General features: G+C 34.5%; 1 protein-coding gene across 1 annotated transcript in view; it reads left to right on the top strand.

Moving 5' to 3' along the window:
• The window catches only part of LOC106878775 (catalase), a 49,062-nt gene that overhangs the window by 3,343 nt on the left and 22,823 nt on the right, over window positions 1-22,896 (top strand). The window contains exons 2-6 of the mRNA XM_014928104.2: window positions 13,838-14,009; window positions 16,425-16,535; window positions 19,291-19,421; window positions 20,234-20,284; window positions 20,694-20,873. Coding sequence (XP_014783590.1) covers window positions 13,838-14,009; window positions 16,425-16,535; window positions 19,291-19,421; window positions 20,234-20,284; window positions 20,694-20,873 — 645 coding nt within the window. The remainder of the gene's footprint in view (window positions 1-13,837; window positions 14,010-16,424; window positions 16,536-19,290; window positions 19,422-20,233; window positions 20,285-20,693; window positions 20,874-22,896) is intronic.

Genomic DNA, 22,896 nt, shown 5'->3' with positions numbered 1-22,896 from the left:
AACTTTTCAGCCCACCCTTGTATTTGTTCTGGCTCTTTATTCTCAGGGTTCAAACCCCACTGTAGTGAACTTTGTTTTACATTCTCCCTCCTCCTGGATCAATATCATAAAGTACCAGTTAAGGACGGGGAGGGATGTAATTGATTGCATCCTTTCCCCTCAAAAATTGCTGGCCTTGCACTTAAATTAGAAATAGTTGTAGTGTTGTTGTAATTGTTATTATTAAAAGTTATATGGCAAGTTGGCAGAATTGTTAGCATGCTGGACAAAATGCTTGATTTTGTCTGTCTTTATTTTCTGAGTTCAAATTCTGCTGAGGTTAACTTTACCTTTTATCCTTTCAGGGTCAATGAAATAAGCACCGGTTGTGCACTGGGGTTAATGTAATTGACTTGTCCCTTCCTCCTAAATTTCTGGCCTTGTGCCTTTAATAGAAAGAATTGTTATTAAAAGGTGGTAGATTGGCAAAATTGGTAAAACATCAAACAAAATGCCATCTTGGGTTTGTTCTGGCTATTTACACTCTTAAGATCAAATGCTCCCAAGGTCAGTTTTGCCTTTCACTCTACCAGGATTGATTAAATAAAGTACCATTCGAGTACTGGGGTAGATTTAATTGAATAACACCTACCCAAAAGTCAATGTTAGAAATTTGTCCAAGATGCACAGAGAGCAAGAGAAGCTTTCTGTACACACGTGTTCAGTGTCCGAACACGACTGGCTTGTGGAATTATGTCAAACAGCTGTTGTCACATGATGGACAAATCCAGCTGTCAGCCAAAGTCAGTGTGAAAATTACTCTGCTGTCCTCCTTCAATAGGACAGCAGGCAATTTTCCTCTTTAACCCTTTCATTACCATATATATTTTGAGATGCTCTGTGTTTCTTTCAATTAATTTTAAATATAACAAAGAATTCAATAGAATAACTTAGTTATCATTAAGCTAGTGTTAGGAACATAAATTGTGACTAAGGTTTGGTGGAAGATTTTAATTCAGAATTTTTGAAAACAAGACATTTGTACTACAGAGCCAGAGACGGTTTCAAGTGGGTTAGTATCAAAAGGGTTAAGATGACTATAGTGAAAGAAGCTGTGTGATGGGCAAGGCTGAAAGAACTGGAACAGGCACTTTCTTCTTTGGTCAAACCCTTATTGACTTTTCCAATTTTCCCTTCGAAAGGAAGATGAGGCTGGAGGGAGAGGTGTTCTCCTGCCATGAAGGTGGGTGACTGTGGCAAAAATGGCTTGAATGAATGAATCTAAGAAAATACCAATCAGTTGGAAAACATTTGGAAGAAGGTACTAACCATTAATGGTCAGGGGGAGTTTAGATTTGTTTTGTGTAACTTCATGATGGGCTCTAGTTGGAGCCCATCATATCAGGAAGACTTTATCATCCATGTACTCATGTATTTGTATACTGTGTATAGATCTCGTTCTTATCTTTTTCCTTCTTCCTCATCCAGTTTTATGTAAATCCCTTGGGACGATGTGTTAACAGAATCAATACAGCAATGAAATAAATAGTTTACAATATTTGCTTAGGTCACTTTATGTAGTGTGAGTTTAAAATCTTACTGTAACTCAAAAACTGAGAAAATAGAACAGCTACCAGTAATTGAACTTGTCTAAGATGCTTGCTGAGTGATTAAGTCATTTGACATGCTCTTGTTCAGTATCTACATGTTGTGGATTTGTGGATTTATGTCAAACAACTATTATTTAGCGAAGGTTATAGCAAAATTTTATGTCTGCTATTTCATAAAGGACCATGTTGCTTGCTTTCTAATTTCACTTTCAGCAAGAATATTTTACTTGCCATATGTGTTGATAACAATTGATACCAAATTATCATTTGAGGAGCATATTTCACCACATTTTTTTCAAAGAGTAGTGCTTATTTTTCCAGAACATAAGTAGTTTAGATGATTGATGGCTAGCAGCTAGTATATGAGAAAATCTCTTTTATCATTGCTTTGTCTTTAGTAAATGGAATCACTGTAATCCCACTGAGATGTAATTGTATGCAAACAATAAAAGTAACATGTTAAACTAAATGTTTTACTATATCTAGTTCAGTATTTTATATTTCTTTGTTCAATACTCTCCACTATACATTTTTTGGACTAGTAATCTCATCTTTAAAGATGTAAAACAATTTTTACAATATTTACATCAGCAATGTTTTGAGAGATTTGGTTTTCAGTTGTCTTCAGGTGTCATTGTAGCAAGCTGGATATGTAATAGGAGACTCTGTTTTTAAACTAAGGATAGCAATGTACTGATCCACTTGGCTACTCGTGCATATATGTAGGGGTGAGAGCATAGTAGAATTCAATCTGATAAAATGTAAACATCCAGGAATAAGATTCCTAAGAAAGGTTAGTGATCAAATCAATCAAAAGTGTGCAGATGTATACATAAAAGACATTTTTCATGTCTAAATATTAGGAAATAATAATCTTAAATAAGGTGGTAAGCTGGCAAAATTGTCAGCACATTAGACAGAATGCTTAGTGGCATTCTTTCCATATATTTACATTCTGAGTTCAAATTCCACTGATTGACTTAATTTTTCATTGTTTTGAGGTCAATAAAATAAGTAGGTCAAGTACTGGGGCTGATGTAATTGACTCCCCCAACACCTCAGATTTGCTGGCCTTGTGCAAAAATTAGAATGAGTTATTTAATGAGTTAAATGATGGTAGTAGATCGGAAGAATCATTTGGGCATTGGAGAAACTGCCTTGTAGTATTTGTTTCATATCTTTATGAGTTCAATTGTTGCCAAGGTCAACTTTTCCTTTCATCTTTCCAGGTGCAATAAAATAAAGTGATATATATAGGTGCAGGTGTAGCTGTGTGGTAAGAAGTTTGCTTTGCAGCCACATAGTTCCAGGTTCAGTCCATTACATGGCACCTTGGACAAGTGTCTTCTTCTATAGCCTTGGGCTAGCCAAAGCCTCGTGAGTGGATTTGGTAGACAAACACTGAATGAAGCCAGTTGTGTGTGTGTCTGTCCCCCACCACTACTTGACTACTAGTGTTGGTGTGTTTACATTCCCATAACTTAGTTTGGCAAAAGAGATTGAGAGAATAAGTACCAAACTTAAAAAGGAAAAATACTGGGGTCAATTCATTTGGCTAAAATTCTTCAAGGCATTACCTCTGCATGCTGCAGTCTAATGACTGAAACAAGTAAAGGATAAAAGATAACACATCTTAAATATTCTAAATAAAATATTGTAAGTAGATGGTATTATTGGTTTGTTTATTTTTTACTGTTATGTATCCATTTTTCCATGCTTACATAGTTGGGTTCTGTTATGCTAACTTTGATGAATATCCTTAGTGTTGCTATCCATCCAACTGTAAAGTAGGTGTAGTACTGTTCCCCCACCTTGATCAGCCAAGTAAATTGAGACAAAGACAGTTATGGTGTTCTTTGCTCAAGTTCACAACATATTATTGGATATTGTAAAATATTTGAACTATGATCATTAGAAAGTTGTCTTACATCATAACTTCATAGCCACTATGCCTCCAGTGTCTATTGTATCTTCTATGGATGTACCCAAGGATGCAAATAACAATAATGTGAAGTTGTAGTTACAGTAATAAGATATATCATTTATCATTTAAACAGGTCCTATCTAGCCAAAATATTCGACCTGTTTTATGTTTAAACTGACCAAGTCTGGCCTCTCACATCTGTCCTACAATGTCATTCTAAAAATAAACAATCACATAATTGATATCTCAAAGTCACAAGATAATAATTAATTCAAAACAATATGAATATATAAGCATTATATCTGACAAGGTATCTGAATACTAAAGGGTTAAAGCAGAGTTTCTTTATGTGAGTTCCACAGAAAATGTCTGGGCTTCTTCAAGATTATGTGTTTTTTAATAAAATTTAATAAAAATTTATTTTATAAAACAAATGTCATGTTGTCATGGTTTTTTTATACAAATAAACTCTCTCTCTAAAGCATTATTTCATTTAATGTCATTTTAGAATTAGGATGGGCCTGACGCTTAGGATGAAAAGTAGACTATGACATATGTGTGTGAACTGCCATGCTACACGGCAGTGAAACATGGGGCATCACTGTTGAGGACAAGTGTGGGCTTGAAAGAAATGAAGCTAGTATGGTCAGCTGGATGTGTAATGTTAGTGTGCATACACAACAAAGTGTAAGTGCCCTGAGAGAAAAGTTGGACATAAGAAGCATCAAATGTGGTTTGCAAGAGAAACCACTGCGCTGGTATGGTCATGTGTTACATATGGATGAGGACAGCTGTGTGAGGAAGTGCCACTCCCTAACTGTGGAAGGAACCTGTGGAAGAGGCAGACCCAAGAAGACATGGGATGAGATATTGAAGCATGACCTTCGAACATTGAGCCTCACAGAGGCAATGACAGGAGACCAAGACCTTTGGAGATATGCTGTGATTGAGAAGACCCTGCAACTAAAGTGAGATCACAGCCTTGACCGATGTCAGTGTTACATGGCCAGCTCATTTAAGAGTACCCTTGATGCGTTAGGCAATATGGTATGCTTGAGAAGACCTGTTGAGTCAAGTAAAATCAAAATCGCAGCTGTGGCCAGTGTTCCCTAACTGGCTCCCATTCCGGTGGCACATAAAATACATCATCCAAACGTGGTTGATGCTAGTGTCCCCTGACTGGGTCCCATGCCGGTGGCACGTAAAAAGCACCATCCAAACGGGATCGATGCCAGGCCTGCCTGACTGGCTCCTGTGCCGGTGGCACGTAGAAAGCACCCATTACACTCTCGGAGTGGTTGGTATTAAGAAGGGCATCCAGCTGTAGAAACATTGCCAGATCAGATTGGAGCCTGGTGCAGCCACTGGCTCTCCAGACTTCAGTCAAACCGTCCAACCCATGCCAGCATGGAAAATGGACATTAAACGATAATGATGATGATGATGGGGAGGTTGTCTGTAAAATATAGATATAGGGTCTACAATTTGGTGGAAATCATATAATGGACTCTGCCTTATAATAAGAACTACTGGCTGAGAATAAATCTAGAAGAATCTGATGTCTCAATAAAGTCTAAATAATAATGACCCAGAAATCTAAAGAAAACTATGTAGAAGTAATGCAGTGCTTCTTACATATGGCATTCTCTGGTTTTATAATTTGTTAACTGCTTTTTCTCTGTAGAAAGCTAATTCACCCAGAATATGTAAGAAATTAGCAAATTATTAATTCTCTTTTTACATTGTAAGAAGCTCTTCACTCTATTTCTTATTGCTTTCTTATATCACAATGCTTAAAGTGAATTACCACACTCTTCTTATAGAAACCTTAGTTTATCTGCTAAATAAGGTCTACTTACATTGGCCACTAGCACTCTGTTGGTTATGGTGATGAGGATTCCAGTTGATCTAATCAATCGATCAGCCTGCCCATGAAATTAATATACAAGTGGCTGATCACTCCATGGACATGACATACATACTCTTAATGAAGTTGTCAGGGAAATTCAGTGTGATACAGAATGTGACAAAGCTGACCCTTTGAATTACAAGTACAACTTGTTTTTGCCATGTAAGTGGACTGGAGCAATGTAAAATAAGGTGTTTTGCTCAAGGACACAACATATCTCTGGGAATCAAACTCATGACTTAACAATTGTAAGCTGAATATACCAACCACCAAGCCATACACTTTCACTACATTGGCAACTCACTGTTTACTGACAACATTTGACCGACATGCAATTCATTGATAAGTAAGAACCTCCTTAAAGTGACAAAAATATCATGGTTGTGCTGAAACAATGAAAAGGGTTATTGTGAACTATGAACCTAATGAGTCCATTGTTCCAAATTTAAGAGGCTTAGCTTATAACATCTCATTTTAGAAATCCTTTCAAATTTTTATCAATGTTTTCGTATTTTTTTAAATAAATATTTTGGGTAATAAGTATTTACTACTTATAACCTTTATTGAAATAATATTAGTGAATAATTTACCACAGGTGAATATGTTAATTGGTTAATTGCTTGTAGGTGGATCATTGGCTAGTAAATTGCCTTCAGCAAATTGCTGTCAGTGATTTTCTCCTGTAACCGTTTATATAAAACATGATAATAGATAAATCAGATTTTGTGTAAATAATAAGATTTATACATTTGTCTGAAATCAGATTAAATCCATTACTTTTTAATCTTCTCTCAATTTCTCTACTTAACATATTGTTCAGTACATTGAGAAAAAGTTACATGTTCTATTGCAAATCATTAAGATAGTAATTAATTTTAATTTCATTAAAGCTGCAAAAGAAAATGTGACTTAAATTTCGTTTTTAAATCAGTCACTTTTAGGTTTCAGATTTTATTGTCATATTATTTGTTCATACTGTGCCAGTTCTTTATCAGTTTAGTTGTCACTCTTGAACTCTATTCAAGCTCTTGAATTAATAGTTGCATTATCTTTGAACAATTGCATTCAATAGATATGAAGATTGTAAACAAGGTTTCAGATTAATAAAGGAGAATGTAGAACTTGCATACTATGTCAAGGACACTTATGACATAAATATGGTGTCTCTAACTTACAATCAAATTTGAGTCATTAACTTCCCTCTAAGACTGAAACAAAGTCACAGAATTTTACCTTTTACAATTCATTTTTTTATTTTTTTGTACTGATTTTACTATATTTTGTTACCATAAAATTTTTATGGATTAATTCAATATGAACCAGGCGCAGGCATGGCTGTGTGGTAAAAAGCTTGCTTCCCAACCACATGGTTCTGGGTTCAGTCCCACTGTGTGGCACCTTGGGCAAGTGTCTTCTACTATAGCTTCAGGCCAACCAAAGCCTTGTGAGAGGATTTGGTAGACAGAAACTGAAAGAAGCCTGTCATGTATATACACTGTATGTCAAATTATTAGGCAGCTCAGTTTTTTCGCAATAACAGAGTATTTTTCTGCTGCATGATAACACCCATCTGCATGTACTGTACCAAAATAAATCTGATCCCCCCATATGTAAAGAAACAACAGCTATTTTTGTTAAAGGCATCATTTTTACCATCCTAAATTATTAGGTAGATCTAATAAAAATTCTGATTATGCAAAAACAAACATTTATTTAATGCAACAATTAATTTTTAACAGCAAACATAATCATAACAGACTTTATAATGAACATAATAATATGTTTGAATGGAAATAATACAAGAAATATGATGTCATAAAGTTCTTAATGATGGATGTATGATCCTCCACATGAGAGAACATCCCTGATGCATTTATCCATTGAATCTGTCAAGGTAACTATTTCATCTGGTGTAATACTGTCAGCAGCATCCACAATAGCTTCCTAGAGTGCATCTTTCATTGAAAACTGCCGTCCATCTTGATATATCTTCCTCTTCAGAACACTCCATAGATTTTCAATTGGGTTTAAGTCGGGTGAACATGCTGGCTACTTCATTAAACGTTATCCAGAGAAGCCTAATTGCTGTAGGTATTCCAGAGATTTATTAGCTGCATGGGAGGGTGCATTATCTTGCATGAATACCAGCGTTCTCTTTAATGAAACTTTCTGCTTTTTCAACCATGGCTTAAAATTGTCCTCCAAAAAGGCAACATAGGCATTAGATATCATCTTAATTCCATCTGGAACTTTCCAAGGACCAACCAACTTGTCTCCAATGATGCCAGCCCAAATCATGACTCTGCCCCCCCCCCCTTTGTTGGAGTCTCAAACGATGAGGACGATTTCTGCTAATTGCAACCCATCCTTTGCTCCACCCATCTGGTCCGTCTAGGGTAGTACAGCATTCATCAGTAAAGACGACTTTTGAAAAATCTATCTTCATGTAGTCTTCTGCCCATTTGACTCTATTTTGTTTATGAACAGCCTTCAGAAGAGTCCTTGTAACAGGTTTTACGTTCTTGGCTACCTGCTTCAGGAGGCAACACCTGGTACATTTCGAAATGTCTTCACCACCACTTTAAACACTTCTCAACTAGTCAGACCTGTGTTCTTCACAACTTTCCTCGTTATATGTGACAGGGTACGCCTGGAAACAACCCTCAATTTACCCTTATCAGCCCTCAAATGGGCAGCAGAAGACTCCGCAAATTTCTTCACAGTTCAATGATCTCTTCCCAGGATCTTTGATATTTCCAATGTCATTTTTGTTTTTCCACATTCTGAGATGATAGTGGACTTCTCATTTGATGTTAAATCACGTTTTTGACCCATAATAACACTTTTATGTTAATAATTTAGGACAGTAAAATTGTTGCTGTTTCATAAAAATGATTGCCATTTGTTTACATCTATGCGGATCCAATTTATTTTACTACAGTGTGCGCAGGCAGATGTTGCAATCATTCAGTGAAAAAATATCTGGATTTAAACGAATAAATACTCTGTTATTTCGAAAAAACAGAGCTGCCTAATAATTGGATATGCATTGTATATATGTATATATATTTATGTGTGTGTGTCTTTGTATCTGTGTTTGTCCCCAATCATCACTTGACAACCAATGCTGGTGTGTTTATGTCCCCAAAACTTAGTGGTTCAGCAAAAGAGACCGATAGAATAAGTACTAGGCTTACAAAGAATAAGTCCTGGGGTCAATTTGCTTGACTAAAGGTGGTGCTCCAGCATGGCCACAGTCAAATGACTGAAATGTGTAAAAGTGTATGTTCATCAATATGTAATTGAAATATCATTAATACCACCAACACTTATACCACTTTATTCTAAAATTCATATAACCAGACAGATTTATCAAAATTCTGAAACCTAACAGAAACCAATTAAATCAAAAGAGACTCTCCTATGCAAACCCTTAAAAATTCTAGTAAACATCATCGTTGGTATCACCTACCCATGCATGCCTCTTTCAGCTGAAAGCTTCGATCTTGAGTGCTGGAAGTTATCTGCCTTCTCCCATTTTTTCTAACAAACATCTCCATAATTTTTACATACATACATGCATAGCATAAACACAACCTTGTATATAGATGACATTACATTTGCTGCCTCCCACCTACCCTATACATGACTCCAACTCTTTATTGACCTACTAGAAACCTGGTTGGAAATTAATTAAAAGGCACCAGCTCTATTCTTATCAGTGACACCAAAGAATATCAAACAATCAATTATCAGATTCAAAAACATGAATACATTACATACACAAAAGTCAAATATACTAGGAGTAACCTACAACACCATTCTAGTATTTATTATATACATTGGACCAGCAAAAGAAACTATGTGGTTGCTTAATCTGCTAGAAATAGAAACCAGATCACACCCTGCTATCTTATAAAAGTACACAATGTTGTTCTGTGTTTGGGATAAAGACAGATGGTCATGGCTAGGGTGACTTCAAATATGGTCTGCTCAGTCAAGGTGGACTTGAGAATGAACATCTACCACAACAACAACCACAACACTCATAGAAGTCATGGTAAAAAAAGAAAAACAATGCACAAATATACTTATTGGCATCACATTTTGCCAACACACAAAATAAAACAGTACTGTGCATAAATTACATTAAATCCATCATGAATTCTACATAACTTCCTGTGGCCTCCAATCTCTTTAATAAAGAAAACAAAACAGCACATTTTGTATTGTCGCCAACAACACAAAAATTACTTATACAATGAAAACAAAATACTTTAAATGAAAGGTCAACATGAGGGGCACAGTTTTATGTCATAAGTTCCAACCCACACAATTGCTGTCATTGGCTCAGCCCCAGTGCACAGCACCATGGGCAAATGCCATCTATTACAGCCCTTGAATGGATTTCATAGGCAGAAATTGAAAGAAATCCATCATGTGTGTTTGTATGTACCTTTGTCTTGACATCATCATGTGATAGTTGTAAACAAACATCACCATCAGACAAGATCTCATTCATTTCTTGTTTTCCATGAAAAAACATGTCTGTCTTTGAGGAAAATTTTTTTGTTTGGAAATAGGTGAGAGACGGTGACAGGAAGGGCATCTGGCTATATAAAGCTTGCTTCAACAAATTCCATCTGATCCATTCAAGCATGGACAAGAACACATTAAACAATGATGATGATTTGTGTGTGGGTTCCATAAAAGTGAGGGGACAGCCAGCAAAGCCAAATTTAGGTTGCCCCACAAATGAATGCTCTCTAACACTAATATAATCACTGCCTTGAAATTGTAGACAAACATTGTAAGTGTAACTGTCCAACCACACCAAATATATGCAACATAAACAGTAAAAAATAAATACACTCAAGCCAAAGAGGGCACTTCTATATGACCACTTAATCTATAGTTTCAAGATAGAACTCACGAATGCTCCAAGATGTATCATCAGCGATGTTTCTGAGTGATGTTTCAAGTCCCAGCTTGTATCTCAGTAATAGCAAATCACTAGTCTGCCCTCTTTATCCAAAGCCACCTAGCAGCCTTCTGTGCAGGTTTAATGATTGAATTTATGACCCTCCTCTTTGCTGCACCAAGAACTCCAAATTCAACCAGGACCTTGTAGAATGAATGCTCCACAAAAACCTGGCACCCTACTATCAATTTCCCTCAAATAACACCTTTCAATCTCAAATAAGGAAAATACATTATAAAATGTATATTATTAAAAAGACAGGATGGCCATGGTTTGAACGACTTTGATCATAGGTCTGGTTGATCTGGAATTAAACAGCAACCACTAATACCACTCAGTGGTTTTCTAGACATCACTAAAGAAGGTAGTAGCACTTATTGCCAAGATTAAGCAGATAACAGGTTGGTGTAAAAAGCACAGTGGGTTTCATTGCAAGAAAAGGACATGATGAACTTTGGGATTGTATTATACCATTCAGCTGATGAAAGTGATATTTGAAATCCTTCATAACAATTTTTATCAGCTTCAAGACTTTCAAAAGTAGCTCAATAAATCATAATTTCAGGTGTTAATCTCTAAATTTATGCAGATGACTCAGTAAAAAGTCCTGCTCTTTTAAATCTCTTATCTTTGTTCAATCTGACTGACATCTGAATTACATGTTTTAAATGGTACATGGCTATTGACTGAATGGACTTGTCCTTAGAATCAGTATTACTTGAGTCTTTTTTGAGCAATTATGGTCAAGGGCATTTCAATCTTGATCATATTGTCTCTTTTCATATTTCATGAACTACATAGCTTAATGTATCCTTTCCTTTTTAAAGACCATGGAGTGTGTCTCAAAGGAGATTTGGCTGCTATTTTTAGCAGGTTAAAAGATGATGTATAGGCTTTCTAATTTTATTTTTTATAATTTCTGGGTGTCCTTCCCTTTGCTATTACAGTGTCATAAAATGAGATAAATATTCTGAAATGTGCTTACTTTAACATCCAGTGATGCAGTGGAATATTTATTGTACTACTTCAGTGCAATTTTTTTTTTATTCTTTCATCAACAAAGCTTTTGTAACAGATTTAATTCGAAGATATACAGTTATCCCTATTTCTGAAAATGTAGAAGAAATAAAAATTCAGTTTTTTTTTTTTTATAAATATTTATTCCAGTACTTGACTGATTACTAATAGACAAAATAAACGTTTTCAAATATATATAATAATTTAAATGTATTGTTTGTTTGTGGCAGATACATAAGTGCAATAAACACTAAAATCTCACAGGAAATAGATTTTCTGGAATGCCTAGGTGGATCCTTAGAAGTACTAGATAGTTTCTATTACTTGCTGAAAATATTAAATTTGGCAAAATCCATTACATGATCAATCAAAACTAGACAGATTTCAATGCAAATAAATTATAGTATGATGGATAAAAATTCTCTTACTGTATTTTTCCAACTTACAAGTCAATGTATATAATAGAAACATGTGGAAACCTTGAAACAATATCTCTGTCTTTCCAAGGCAGCAAGCTGGCAGAAACGTTAGCACGCCAGGCAAAATACTTAGCGATATTTAAGTACCAGTTGCATACTGGGGTTGATCTAATTGACTGGCCCCCTCCCAAATATTTCAGGCCTTGTGCCTAGAGTAGAGTGTCTTTCCAAATCTTGCTTCATTTCACATGGAATGTTTGATCCTCCCAAAGTCATCTTGGTGTATAAGTTGACTTACCTCTCTTGGCTATAAATTTTGGTCTGTGAAGTTTGACTTGTATGCAGGAAGATATGGTTCTTTAAGCCTCTGGGGATAACTTTGAAGAGAACTCTTTAATTGCCAGCTTGAACTAGCTATGAAACTTAGAGACTCTCACTACCCCAACCATGGGCCAGAAACTAGAATATGCAGAAACTCTAGTTGCACATCCAATCTAGCTAACCCTTTCAGTCCAAAAGCAGCCTCTTGAGCTTCCCTCTTCCTCACCTGATGTCACTTTTCGCTTTACTTCCAGTCATGTTCCTCAGCTGCTCCTTTCCACTTGTCTGACGTCTTCAGTGTATGACCCATTATGCCACATAAATGGCAAAGGATGCCTATTGGGGCATTAGTAAACAATATGAATATGTAATGCAAATGGTTTGTGCATGCTCAATGAGAATACTGTTGTGAAATCTTGAGAAGAAATAGATAAATATATTGCATATGATCTAGAGATAGGGTAAAGAAGACATGGGTTTAAGTCATTAGGACAGATTTTTAAAAATTTGAATTTGCAGTTAATTACCATAAGATTAGGATAAATGACAAGGTGCATGTTAACTAACTTAAACCAGTTTGGAAAACATTAAATTTATGTTGAATTTCTAAAACTTGTTGCTAAATAGATTTTCTACATTTTGACTTAACATCAACCCATTTGCAGTGCCAGTGTTTATTCTTCATCTCTTTGAAATCCCCCCTGCTTTGATGGGTCTGCAGCTATCTTTGTTGCTTATTAATTCTTCTATAAAAGTTTTCACTTTTAGGGAATCATTTTACTTTTTGTTCCATTCCTTCTGATTCTTCATCAGCATATATTTTTAATCTGCGTAAGATGTAGGAGTTAAAGAATAGTAACTGTGGACTTCAGTGATAAAATATTGACATGTCCCTTAAATAAAAGGAATTAAATATGAACTTATAGCACTATAATATATCGATAATTTATCACATGCAGTGTTGTTAGTATTTTGTTTTTGTTTTTTGGTGGTGGGGCAGTCCTTTAAAAATTAACAAATTATTACAGTTTTTCATGTGTATTTAGAATTTGGAATATTCAGAATTGTTTCCTGCTTTTGGTTTTTGGTTTATTCTTTGTTATATCAATTCTCTAATTCTATTGCAAATAATATTAAGCTAAGATAACATTAGCAACATACTGTATTTGATGGCATAAAAGACACATGGGTGTACTAGAAGCACCCCAATTTTCAGTAGCGCATAATCAGGAAAGTAAGCTTTTAGTGCATTAAAGCATGTAATGTTTAAAATAATTTAGCAGTACATTACAAAACATTATGAAAGTACCTTAGCTATATTAGAAAAGATTACTATATATAAAAAGTAAGTTAGCAGTACAACTGAACACAAAACAAAAAATCATGATAGTGAAAATATCCATCAGGGACAAAATTAGCTTACAGGAGGCCCTATTTTGCATAAAGGATCCAAGGTGACTTTTTGAGCCAATTCTTTTGGAAAATATGTGAGTCTTATATGCCATCAGATATAGTAGTGATTTGTTACATTTAACAAATAAAATCTTTATTTCACTTAATTAAGTTGTAGTATTGCAATATTTTGTAAATATTTTGATTCAATATTCTCTCAATGAAACATAAACTTCTTTTGTACCAACTAACAATATGAATTTGATAAATCCCAATTGTTTTTAGAGAAGTGAAACAATGACAACTGGCACCGGTGCTCCTGTTGGGAACAAAACTGCTTCTTTGACTGTCGGTCCAAGAGGTCCAATTTTGTTACAAGACTTTGTGTTTACTGATGAAATGGCACATTTCAACAGAGAAAGAATTCCTGAAAGAGTTGTTCATGCAAAAGGAGCTGGTATGTAAGAAACCCATAATATTTCAATTATAACATATTTTATTGTAATTATATTTTCAAGGCAATAAGAGATAGAATATTGGTCTATTTCAAGTGACATTTTCAAAAGCTCTGGCATCTGCTCACAGAACTAAGGCCTATAGAATTAAGTTTGCTGTTCAAATACAACAAAATGTTTACAGTAGATCTGAACTCAGGACCATTAACTTTGAACTTGTATCTCATACTATATTCACTTGGTCAATGCTTTTCAACTATTGCAACATTAGTTATTTTACCCCTTCCAAACAACACTATCTGAAATTTTATCAAATAAAACAACTTAACACTCAATACTCTCTCTCTCTCTCTTTCTCTCTCACACACACACACACACTCAATAAGCTAAATCAAATATAGTCGTACAAAACCTTTTCCTTTAAATAAATTTATTTAAACAATTTTTTCCCAGTTTTACAATTACTTTTTACAAAGTTGCAATTGTCTTTGTTAGAATTCCTTTCCTACCACTAGCCTTTCAATTATCCTTTCTATCAGAGTAGAATCTGATTGCTAGTCAGAATGAGCTAAGCAGCATATGTGCATTGTGCAGAGGTACAACATAATGGCTGCACTATCAAGGGGTGCACACAGCATCTTAACCTCAAAGCATTTGAAATTGTAATTTGTTTGTATAAAGAAACATTTTGTAAAAGTTTAGGCTGACAAACTGTTGTTCTGCTACTGTCTAAATATTTTATGTCATATCAAATACATCATAACAATTTAAGAGAAATGCCTAATAAATTTCCTGTGCTGTGTTGAAAACAACTTTTGAACTGTCTTGTGTGGTTAATGAGAGATTGCACTGCCAAACTCATGAATCTGGGTTCAAATCAAAGCTCAGACATTTAATTTTGTTTTTACATTATACTCATCAATTATTTCTTTATTTTTATTGAATACTAATTGGAGGAATTCTATCCTAATTTTGATAACTGACAATAAATGTGCAGTTTCTTATATATATATATTAAACAAACTCTTTGGCAAAATAAAGAAATATATAAAATTAGATTAAAATAGAACTAATGTGATTTCTGAATAACATATCTTGGTTTTTAGAAAATGTACACTAACTATGTGTGTTATAAAACAGTTGATTGAACAAATAAATACTTATCATTGAAACCAACAGAGATCCACCCATCCTTATATATATATATATATCTCCATTGACAGGCCACTAGTATTTATAGAGTGTTAAACACTTTTGGTATGCAAATTAGGGACTCCTTCATAGAGTAACTGCTGCATTTATTGAGTATATAAACAGTTTGGCTGCTTGTTTCTCTGGAGACTGTCAGAATGGTGTAGAACTGCTGATGAGAACCCAATAAGGTTCAAAAATTGATTAAGGTTGAGAAATGGCTAAAATTTGCCCTGTTTATAATTATACCATATGCTATATATATATATATATATATATATATACCACAATTAGCAACATCACAGCTCTAACAATTATGAACAATTTGTGCAGTGTGCTGATTTTGTATAAACCTTGTTGCTAAATAGATTTTCTACATTTAACATCAACCCATTTTGTTTAGTGCCAGTGTTTATATTTAATCTCTTTAAAGTTCACCCTGTTTTGGTGGGTTGGATGGGTCTGCAGCTATCTTTGTTGCTTATTAATTCTTCTCTAAAAGTTTTCAATTCTAAGGAATTGATTTACTTAATTTCAAGTCATACTTGTTGTCCCATTCCTTTTGATTCTTCATCAGCATATATTTTTAATCTGTGTAGGAGTTAGAGCCCAGTGGCTGTGGACTTCATCAATAAAATTTCACGTGTCTCTTAAGTGAAAAGAGTTGAATATGAACTTATAGTACCATTATATTTCAATAGTTTACCACAAATTCTCCAGGTTGAGACACTACTTCTCTGCCTTGTGAGATTGCGGCTCCAGTATGATAGGTATGTTTTAGAATGTTGCAGGAAAGAATAACAAGATGGATTCTTCAAGCCAAACCTGCTGGTAGCTGTCCTAGTGGCAGGCTAAGATCAAGATATTTGGATAATATCCATAGTCTTGGTTGGCCATGCTTGGGAGCCCTGCCAGATTGTATAATGAGGGTTGCTTCTGATAGGATCCTCTGGAGGAGGTGCCTAAGGACTCTGCTCTAGTGTCCTTCCCTTTAATAGAAGATGGACAATCAGAGGGCACAAATTCATGTCGATTATAAATTTAGTGAGAGACAACTATTTAGAAGAAAAATTCTAACCAAGACTGTTTCATATGCAAGATTTTCTTTATCAAAAACAAAACAATAAACATTTACTTCCATTTTATTCACTACCATTTCAGAAACAGTTATTTGTGAACCAGATACATATTTATATAATGGAATTGTTTTTCTTTTATTTTTGCAGGAGCTTTTGGTTACTTTGAAACTACTCATGATATTAGGAAATATTGCAAAGCAGCTCCTTTTCAGACAATTGGTAAAAGAACAAAAGTTGGAATACGGTTTTCAACAGTAGGTAAATAAAACTAAGTATATTTTCTGCTGTCATTTTGCTATGATTATTCAGGACTTTATCTTGTCATTTTTCAGTTAAGAAAATGTTTCAATATTAATTTTTATTGTAATATTGTTATACAACCTTTTTAAATTCAACCCTTTAGCACACAGATTACTCTGTCAAATGCAACGCTTATTTATTTACATTGTGTTGAATTAATCATGTATTATCTCCTAGCTTTGTGATTTTAATGATGTAGATTGACATTGCAGGGTAGGTTTGGAGGCCAGATCTGGTCAGTTTGAACATAAAACAGAACATTTGGGCCAGATATGACTGGTTTAAATGCTAAAAGGTTATGGCCACTGGCAATACTCATGAGTTCTCTAATTATACACTCTGTTACTATCAATAGTAGATGTGAAATATATAAATGTAATAATACCTAGATTGAAATAATTTAAATTACTCAAAATCTTCAATCTTGTTTCCTGCTCTAAACTTGAAAAATTTAATGAATCTATGCAGTTAGCTTTGATATTGTTAGCATGATAAAAAAACATTACAAATATAAATGGTTACATGTATTTAAATAATATAAACAACATAAGTAGTGAGTATTTATTTGTAATAATAACACAGTTTGCATAAAAGAAAAACACAACTCAAAACTTCTATGTTCATGTGGGAAAGTATGAAGCTATGGTATACATTATATTATTTAATCATAACTTACCAATAATAGTATTATAGATTTCCAATGGGCCAATCACAAGTTCACTGCCTTTCTGATAGCAGGAGTGACAAAGAAGTGTTTAAGCCAATGCAAGAGGCTTCAGTCATAAAGCATCACTTTTTTAGTTAGTTGTCTCACTGATTTTTATATCCTTACTTATATGAAATGGCAAAAAAACCAAACAGAGAGAGAGAGAGAGAGGGTAACTATAGATGACTGCTTCGAAACCTTCAGGTTATAAATCCACATTTATACCAATGGTAATTGGTGCATTTGGTTTTGTTGGTAAAAGCCTAAGTGACAATCTGAAAAACTAGGGTTTGCAGAAAAAGAAACCAACCAGCTAACACACACATTACAAATATAACCTATAAGCAAAATAGTAAAATTAGGCAAGACTTTTCCCAAATTCAAAATATGACATTGTTTTTGTTATCTGCATTTCAATGATGGAGTTTTGTATCTTTGTTAAACATCAGCACCTTCCTCACAGAAAGACTTCAAATAAATAAAAATAGGAGAGAACATACATACATACATGCATGCAATTCTTCCTATAGGTATGGAAAAATGTATGCATGCAAGCAATTCTTCCTATAAGTATGGCAAAATAAAATGTTGGGTTTCATTGTTTTAGTAGTGGAAACTGTGCATTTACAAGTTTTGGCCAATTAAAGGTTATGGTTGAATAAAACTTCCCAAAATCCCATAAATTAGGGAATCAAACCTAGAGCTCTGTGATTATGCTGTACCTATAGGAAGAATTGAACTAAGTAATGCAAACCAAGGAAACATAAGACACTTTTAAATTTTTGCTGTTCTTACAATAGCAGATTATATAATTCTTTTTTATCAGTTTTCAGTTAGGTCAATCGAGCCATTAAAAGTTGAGATAAAGTTTGATGTCAGTAACAGAACAACAAATGATGATTCTTTTGTTGTTTGGGATCTTTGGGGTTTGACGGGCAACAATTTTTTTGTAGTGTTTTTGGTACCGAAACACTTTCAAACTTCGAATATTTGTATATTTTGTGGTATAGAACACATAAAAAATTTTGTATTCAAAGTTATTTTATGTAAAAAATTGTCGTATTTCGGTAATTTCAACCAATCACTGACGTCTATTGAGGTGAAAACAATTAATGCCGTAACGGTGTCATGGGATCTTTTCCCTTGAATAAAATTAGTCCCGTTGTTTGTCAACAACTACAACCCTAACCCTAACCCTAACCCCAACTCTAACCCTAAAACCCTAACCCTAAAACCTGAACCCTAACCCTAAAACCCTAAACCCTTACTAGGGAATAATGATATAATTAAACAGGGAATAACACACTTGACACCGAACAGCAGTAAGTGTATTCAGCTGAATAGACGTCAGTGATTGGTTGAAATTACAGAAATACGACAACTTTAACATAAAATAACTTGCGATGTACAATTTTTTGTTAAGAAGGTTAAGAGAAGTTGTTTTATATGACACATTCTACCAGTATCCCAAGTTTGAAAGTATTTCGTTAAGAAAACAAATGTTGCCCGTCAAACCCCAAAGGCCCGTTGTTTGATACAGCAATGACTTTGAAACTTACAAATTCTAGTGCATCCCCACTCCGCACCCCAAAATAGTTATATTTCTTCCCTTCTTTATGAGAAGATAAAATAGTGTTTGTGTCCTTATAATTCTTCTTCCTTCATCATATGGCTTAAAATGTTTGAAACTATCTTAATTTTTTTAAACAGTGTCTGCCCTTTTTTGATCTTCACTGTCACAACCTATGAGAGGTGAGCTTAATCAGTACATTGGTTCAGGGCCTATGGATCCGAGAAGGGATACTATCATTTTCTGACAGGATGTGAGAGCCCCACCAGCTGGGGCTGAAAAGCAGCCTCTTCATACCACCTAGCAAAATTTTTCTTGGAGTCCCTGCTGTGAGTTCCACACTGCAGGAAATACTGATCCACAGCTCTGGTTGCATATAGAAAAGAAAATAGTGTTTAATTTCTTTGTAATAAAAATTATTTATTCTTAATTTGTAGGTGGTGAAAGTGGATCAGCTGACACAGCCCGAGATCCCCGAGGATTTGCAGTTAAATTTTACACTGAAGATGGAAATTGGGATCTTGTTGGCAACAATACACCTATATTCTTCATCAGAGATCCAATTTTGGTAAAGATAATTTTCTAAAAAATATCTATGGATTTTCAGAACCATTTTATTAATTTCAGTGTTGCTCATTTTTAATATCCCTTTTTAAAAATGAATCTATTATCTCTGTTGAGTCATAATTTATGATCTCACTCTGTTTCAAATCAAAGTCCTCACTGAGCACCCAAATTTATTGCCTAAAATTAGCTATACTACGTTGGCTATATTATTTATTCAATCATTCTAAACATAGAAGTGAATTAAGTTAGATGTGAAATAAAATCAAATGTATGCTAATACTGTTTCTATGCTGTTATCATAAGTGCTCAGCAAGTCAAGCCTGCTATGTCTGCCAAGTTTTCAATGCAAGTGTCATTTCCAGTTGGCCTATTTCATTTTACTCAATCATCATATCTGCAATTTCTGACAGTAGCCAATAAATAATCTGACAAGAAAGGGCTCTGCCAGGCTGACTTACACCTTATCACTCCTTGAATACTGAGCTTGAATCCTGCTACGGTCAGCTTCGCCTTCTGTCCTTTGGGGGTTGATAATATAGGGTAGCACCCTAGCACTGGTGATGATGTAATTGACTTCCCTGACTGACCTGAATAATAATAATAATAATAATAATAATAACAACAACAACATCAAAAAATACCTTAGGAATGAGAACCCGGGTTCAAAATTTCCCCCAAGACACCTGATGAAAGCTGGAGGGTATATCAGCCGAAACACTGTGTTAACAACAAAGAAGATGAGGACAAATATCCATCAAATGTAAATAATGTATTATTGTTATTATTATTTTATTTTTATTTCATTTTTTTCAGTTCCCCAGTTTTATACACACACAGAAAAGAAACCCAAAAACACATTGTAAGGTAAGTGTTGATCATAAATTCATACCCACTGATTTCAACAAGAGAAAGAGACATACTGCCAGAAGTGTTAGAACATTGCAGCATTTGTTCAAGGTCTCTGAGCTTTAATTTCAAATCTTGCTGTAGTCAACTCTGCCCTTTCTTTTAATAATTGATAAATAAAATATTAGTCCAGGGCTATGGGTTGGTGGTACTCTTTGAACATCTGACAAGATGTTACGCAGTATCTGTTCCAGTTATTTGCATTCTGAATTCCAATTCATACCCCTCTCTAACTTTACAAAGTTTCATAATATATCAAGATTGATGCTTAGACATCATCAAAATTAAAATGTTGCCTTCAATAAAACACTTTTCTCTCTGGTAAATTATTTTTGTAAACTGAAATATTTTCTTTTTTTTTTTTAAGGATCCAGATATGTTTTGGGACTTCATTACTCTGCGGCCTGAAACTACTCATCAAGTATGTTTTCTGTTCTCTGATCGTGGCACACCAGATGGCTTTCGCAGAATGAATGGTTATGGAAGTCATACATTTAAGATGGTCAACCAAAACAATGAAGCTGTCTATTGTAAATTTCACTTTAAAGTAAGTTTTGATTCTTAGATTTTTATCTGTCATTTCCAGTACATTACAATGGCTCTGCTTCTGATCTGAAGCAAAACTCTGCATACCACTTCCATCCAAGCCTACCTGATGCACCTGTTTCTCCTCTTTTTATGACCCTTGCTGTGTCTCATCTCTGTTACACCTTCAGTTATTTCATTAATGCAATCATTTCCCTCAAACTGGAATCCCTGACACCCATGTTTCTTCTAAATGTATCAAAGTTCAACTTATCAAAGTCTAAACTGAACAGGAACCACATTCTGGGATGGCTTACAAAGATCATTGATGCTGTCTTACTTATAACTAATAAACTTCAAAAATATAAATGAAAATAAAATACACTGTTATTTTTTTTTTTTTTTTTGAATTAGTTCCAACTTATGTGAACTACAAAGCTGTGTATGTTATTGATTTTTCTCTATAATAGAGAAATGTCAACTTTTATGATAAAGTGTCAACATTTTTAGAAACTGCTAGCAGTCATGCAAGGGTCAACTATAAAGAGTTAAGATAAAAGAAACAGTTAATAAAAGAGCTTGAGAAAAACAGTAGAATTGATACCAAAAATAATTAAAATACCATTCATTTTAATGACATTTGCTGTTATCTTAATACAAAATAACTGGGCAATGTCACATGTCAGTAATAGTACATAAAATGAGACCGCTACAAAAGAAATAAATACTTCACAAAAGACAACCAGCTGTAATTCCTTTTAATAGAGCTCAAAAACTCTTGTCAGCATTAGAAGATGAAAGCTATTTATTCAATATACTACAATAAAACAATGAGAGATTTTTAGTAGAATTTCATTAAGTATTTAACTAGTTTCAGTTAGATTTCAGTATTCCATTATAGCAAATTTTAAAAGTAAGTTGAAAAGCTTATATATGCAAGGAGTTTAATCTGATTTTCATTGTGAAATCAATAAAAACAATGCATGTTTGTAACCTAAAGAACAGAAACTTATTAACAAATAATGATAAACATTTTTTTGTTTTACGAGAGTTGAATCATTTGATTTATACCAAAGTAGCCATAAAGCATAAGGAAAAATGAACATCATTAGAATGTGTTAATTATTTTATTTTCATACCTGATTATTTTTGTATATCTCTAATCAAAAGTACTCTTAACCTGGAAAGTAAATCATTCACCTCTATTTAGGCTTTGACTACCTTTAGCAGAGTCTTTTGCAAACATTCAGACTAGATCTCTGGTGTATGTGTGGCTTTCTCCTGCAGCAACTTGTGCATCATAATTTCATACCCTACCCATTCTTATCATGTTTCTCAGGTGGCCCTATAAGGGACATAGGTGTTATCCTTTCTTCTCTATATAAGCCATACCAATATTTACAATAAATAAATACATTTTCGTTGTTTTGATACAATCCATAAATCCAGACAAGATTGATTAAATTTTTATTTCTTCATCAGTTATATAAGTGGAGGAGGTGGCCTGAGTCAACTTGAAATTTCAACTCCAGAACAGTGAACTACTGGATCTCTCATTTAGCCTCCTTGCAACACTATGATCAAGTTACTAAAACAATAAAAATGCTAAATCAATTGAGTAATGTATTAAACATATGGTGGACACTAGTAGAAAAGTTCAACTCAAAACTAAAATATTTCATTTATTTTCTGTTTATATCTGGTTTCCATCCAGTTCAAAAGCCTTCGACGAGGAGGTAGAGAGATGGATCAAGGAAGGAGTCCTTGTCCCGTGGAAAGAGGAGGTGGTGAGTGGAATGCTGCCTCTGATGGCGGTGGTGCAGCCGACGAAAGGAAAAGTCAGACCGGTGCTGGACTTTAGGGAGCTGAACGACCATATATCGTGCCACACGGGAGGCGAGGCAATGGACATTTGCGGTGAGACGTTACGTGTGTGGAGACAGTCGACTGGGGCAGCGACAATCGTCGTCTTGAAGTCGGCATATTTGCAGCTCCGTGTGAGTGACAAGCTGTGGCGATACCAGCTGGTGCGGTACAAGGGCCGG

Source organism: Octopus bimaculoides, chromosome 2 (assembly GCF_001194135.2).
Source record: "Octopus bimaculoides isolate UCB-OBI-ISO-001 chromosome 2, ASM119413v2, whole genome shotgun sequence".
NCBI lineage: Eukaryota > Metazoa > Mollusca > Cephalopoda > Octopoda > Octopodidae > Octopus > Octopus bimaculoides.
This window is presented reverse-complemented; position numbering and strand designations above follow the sequence as displayed.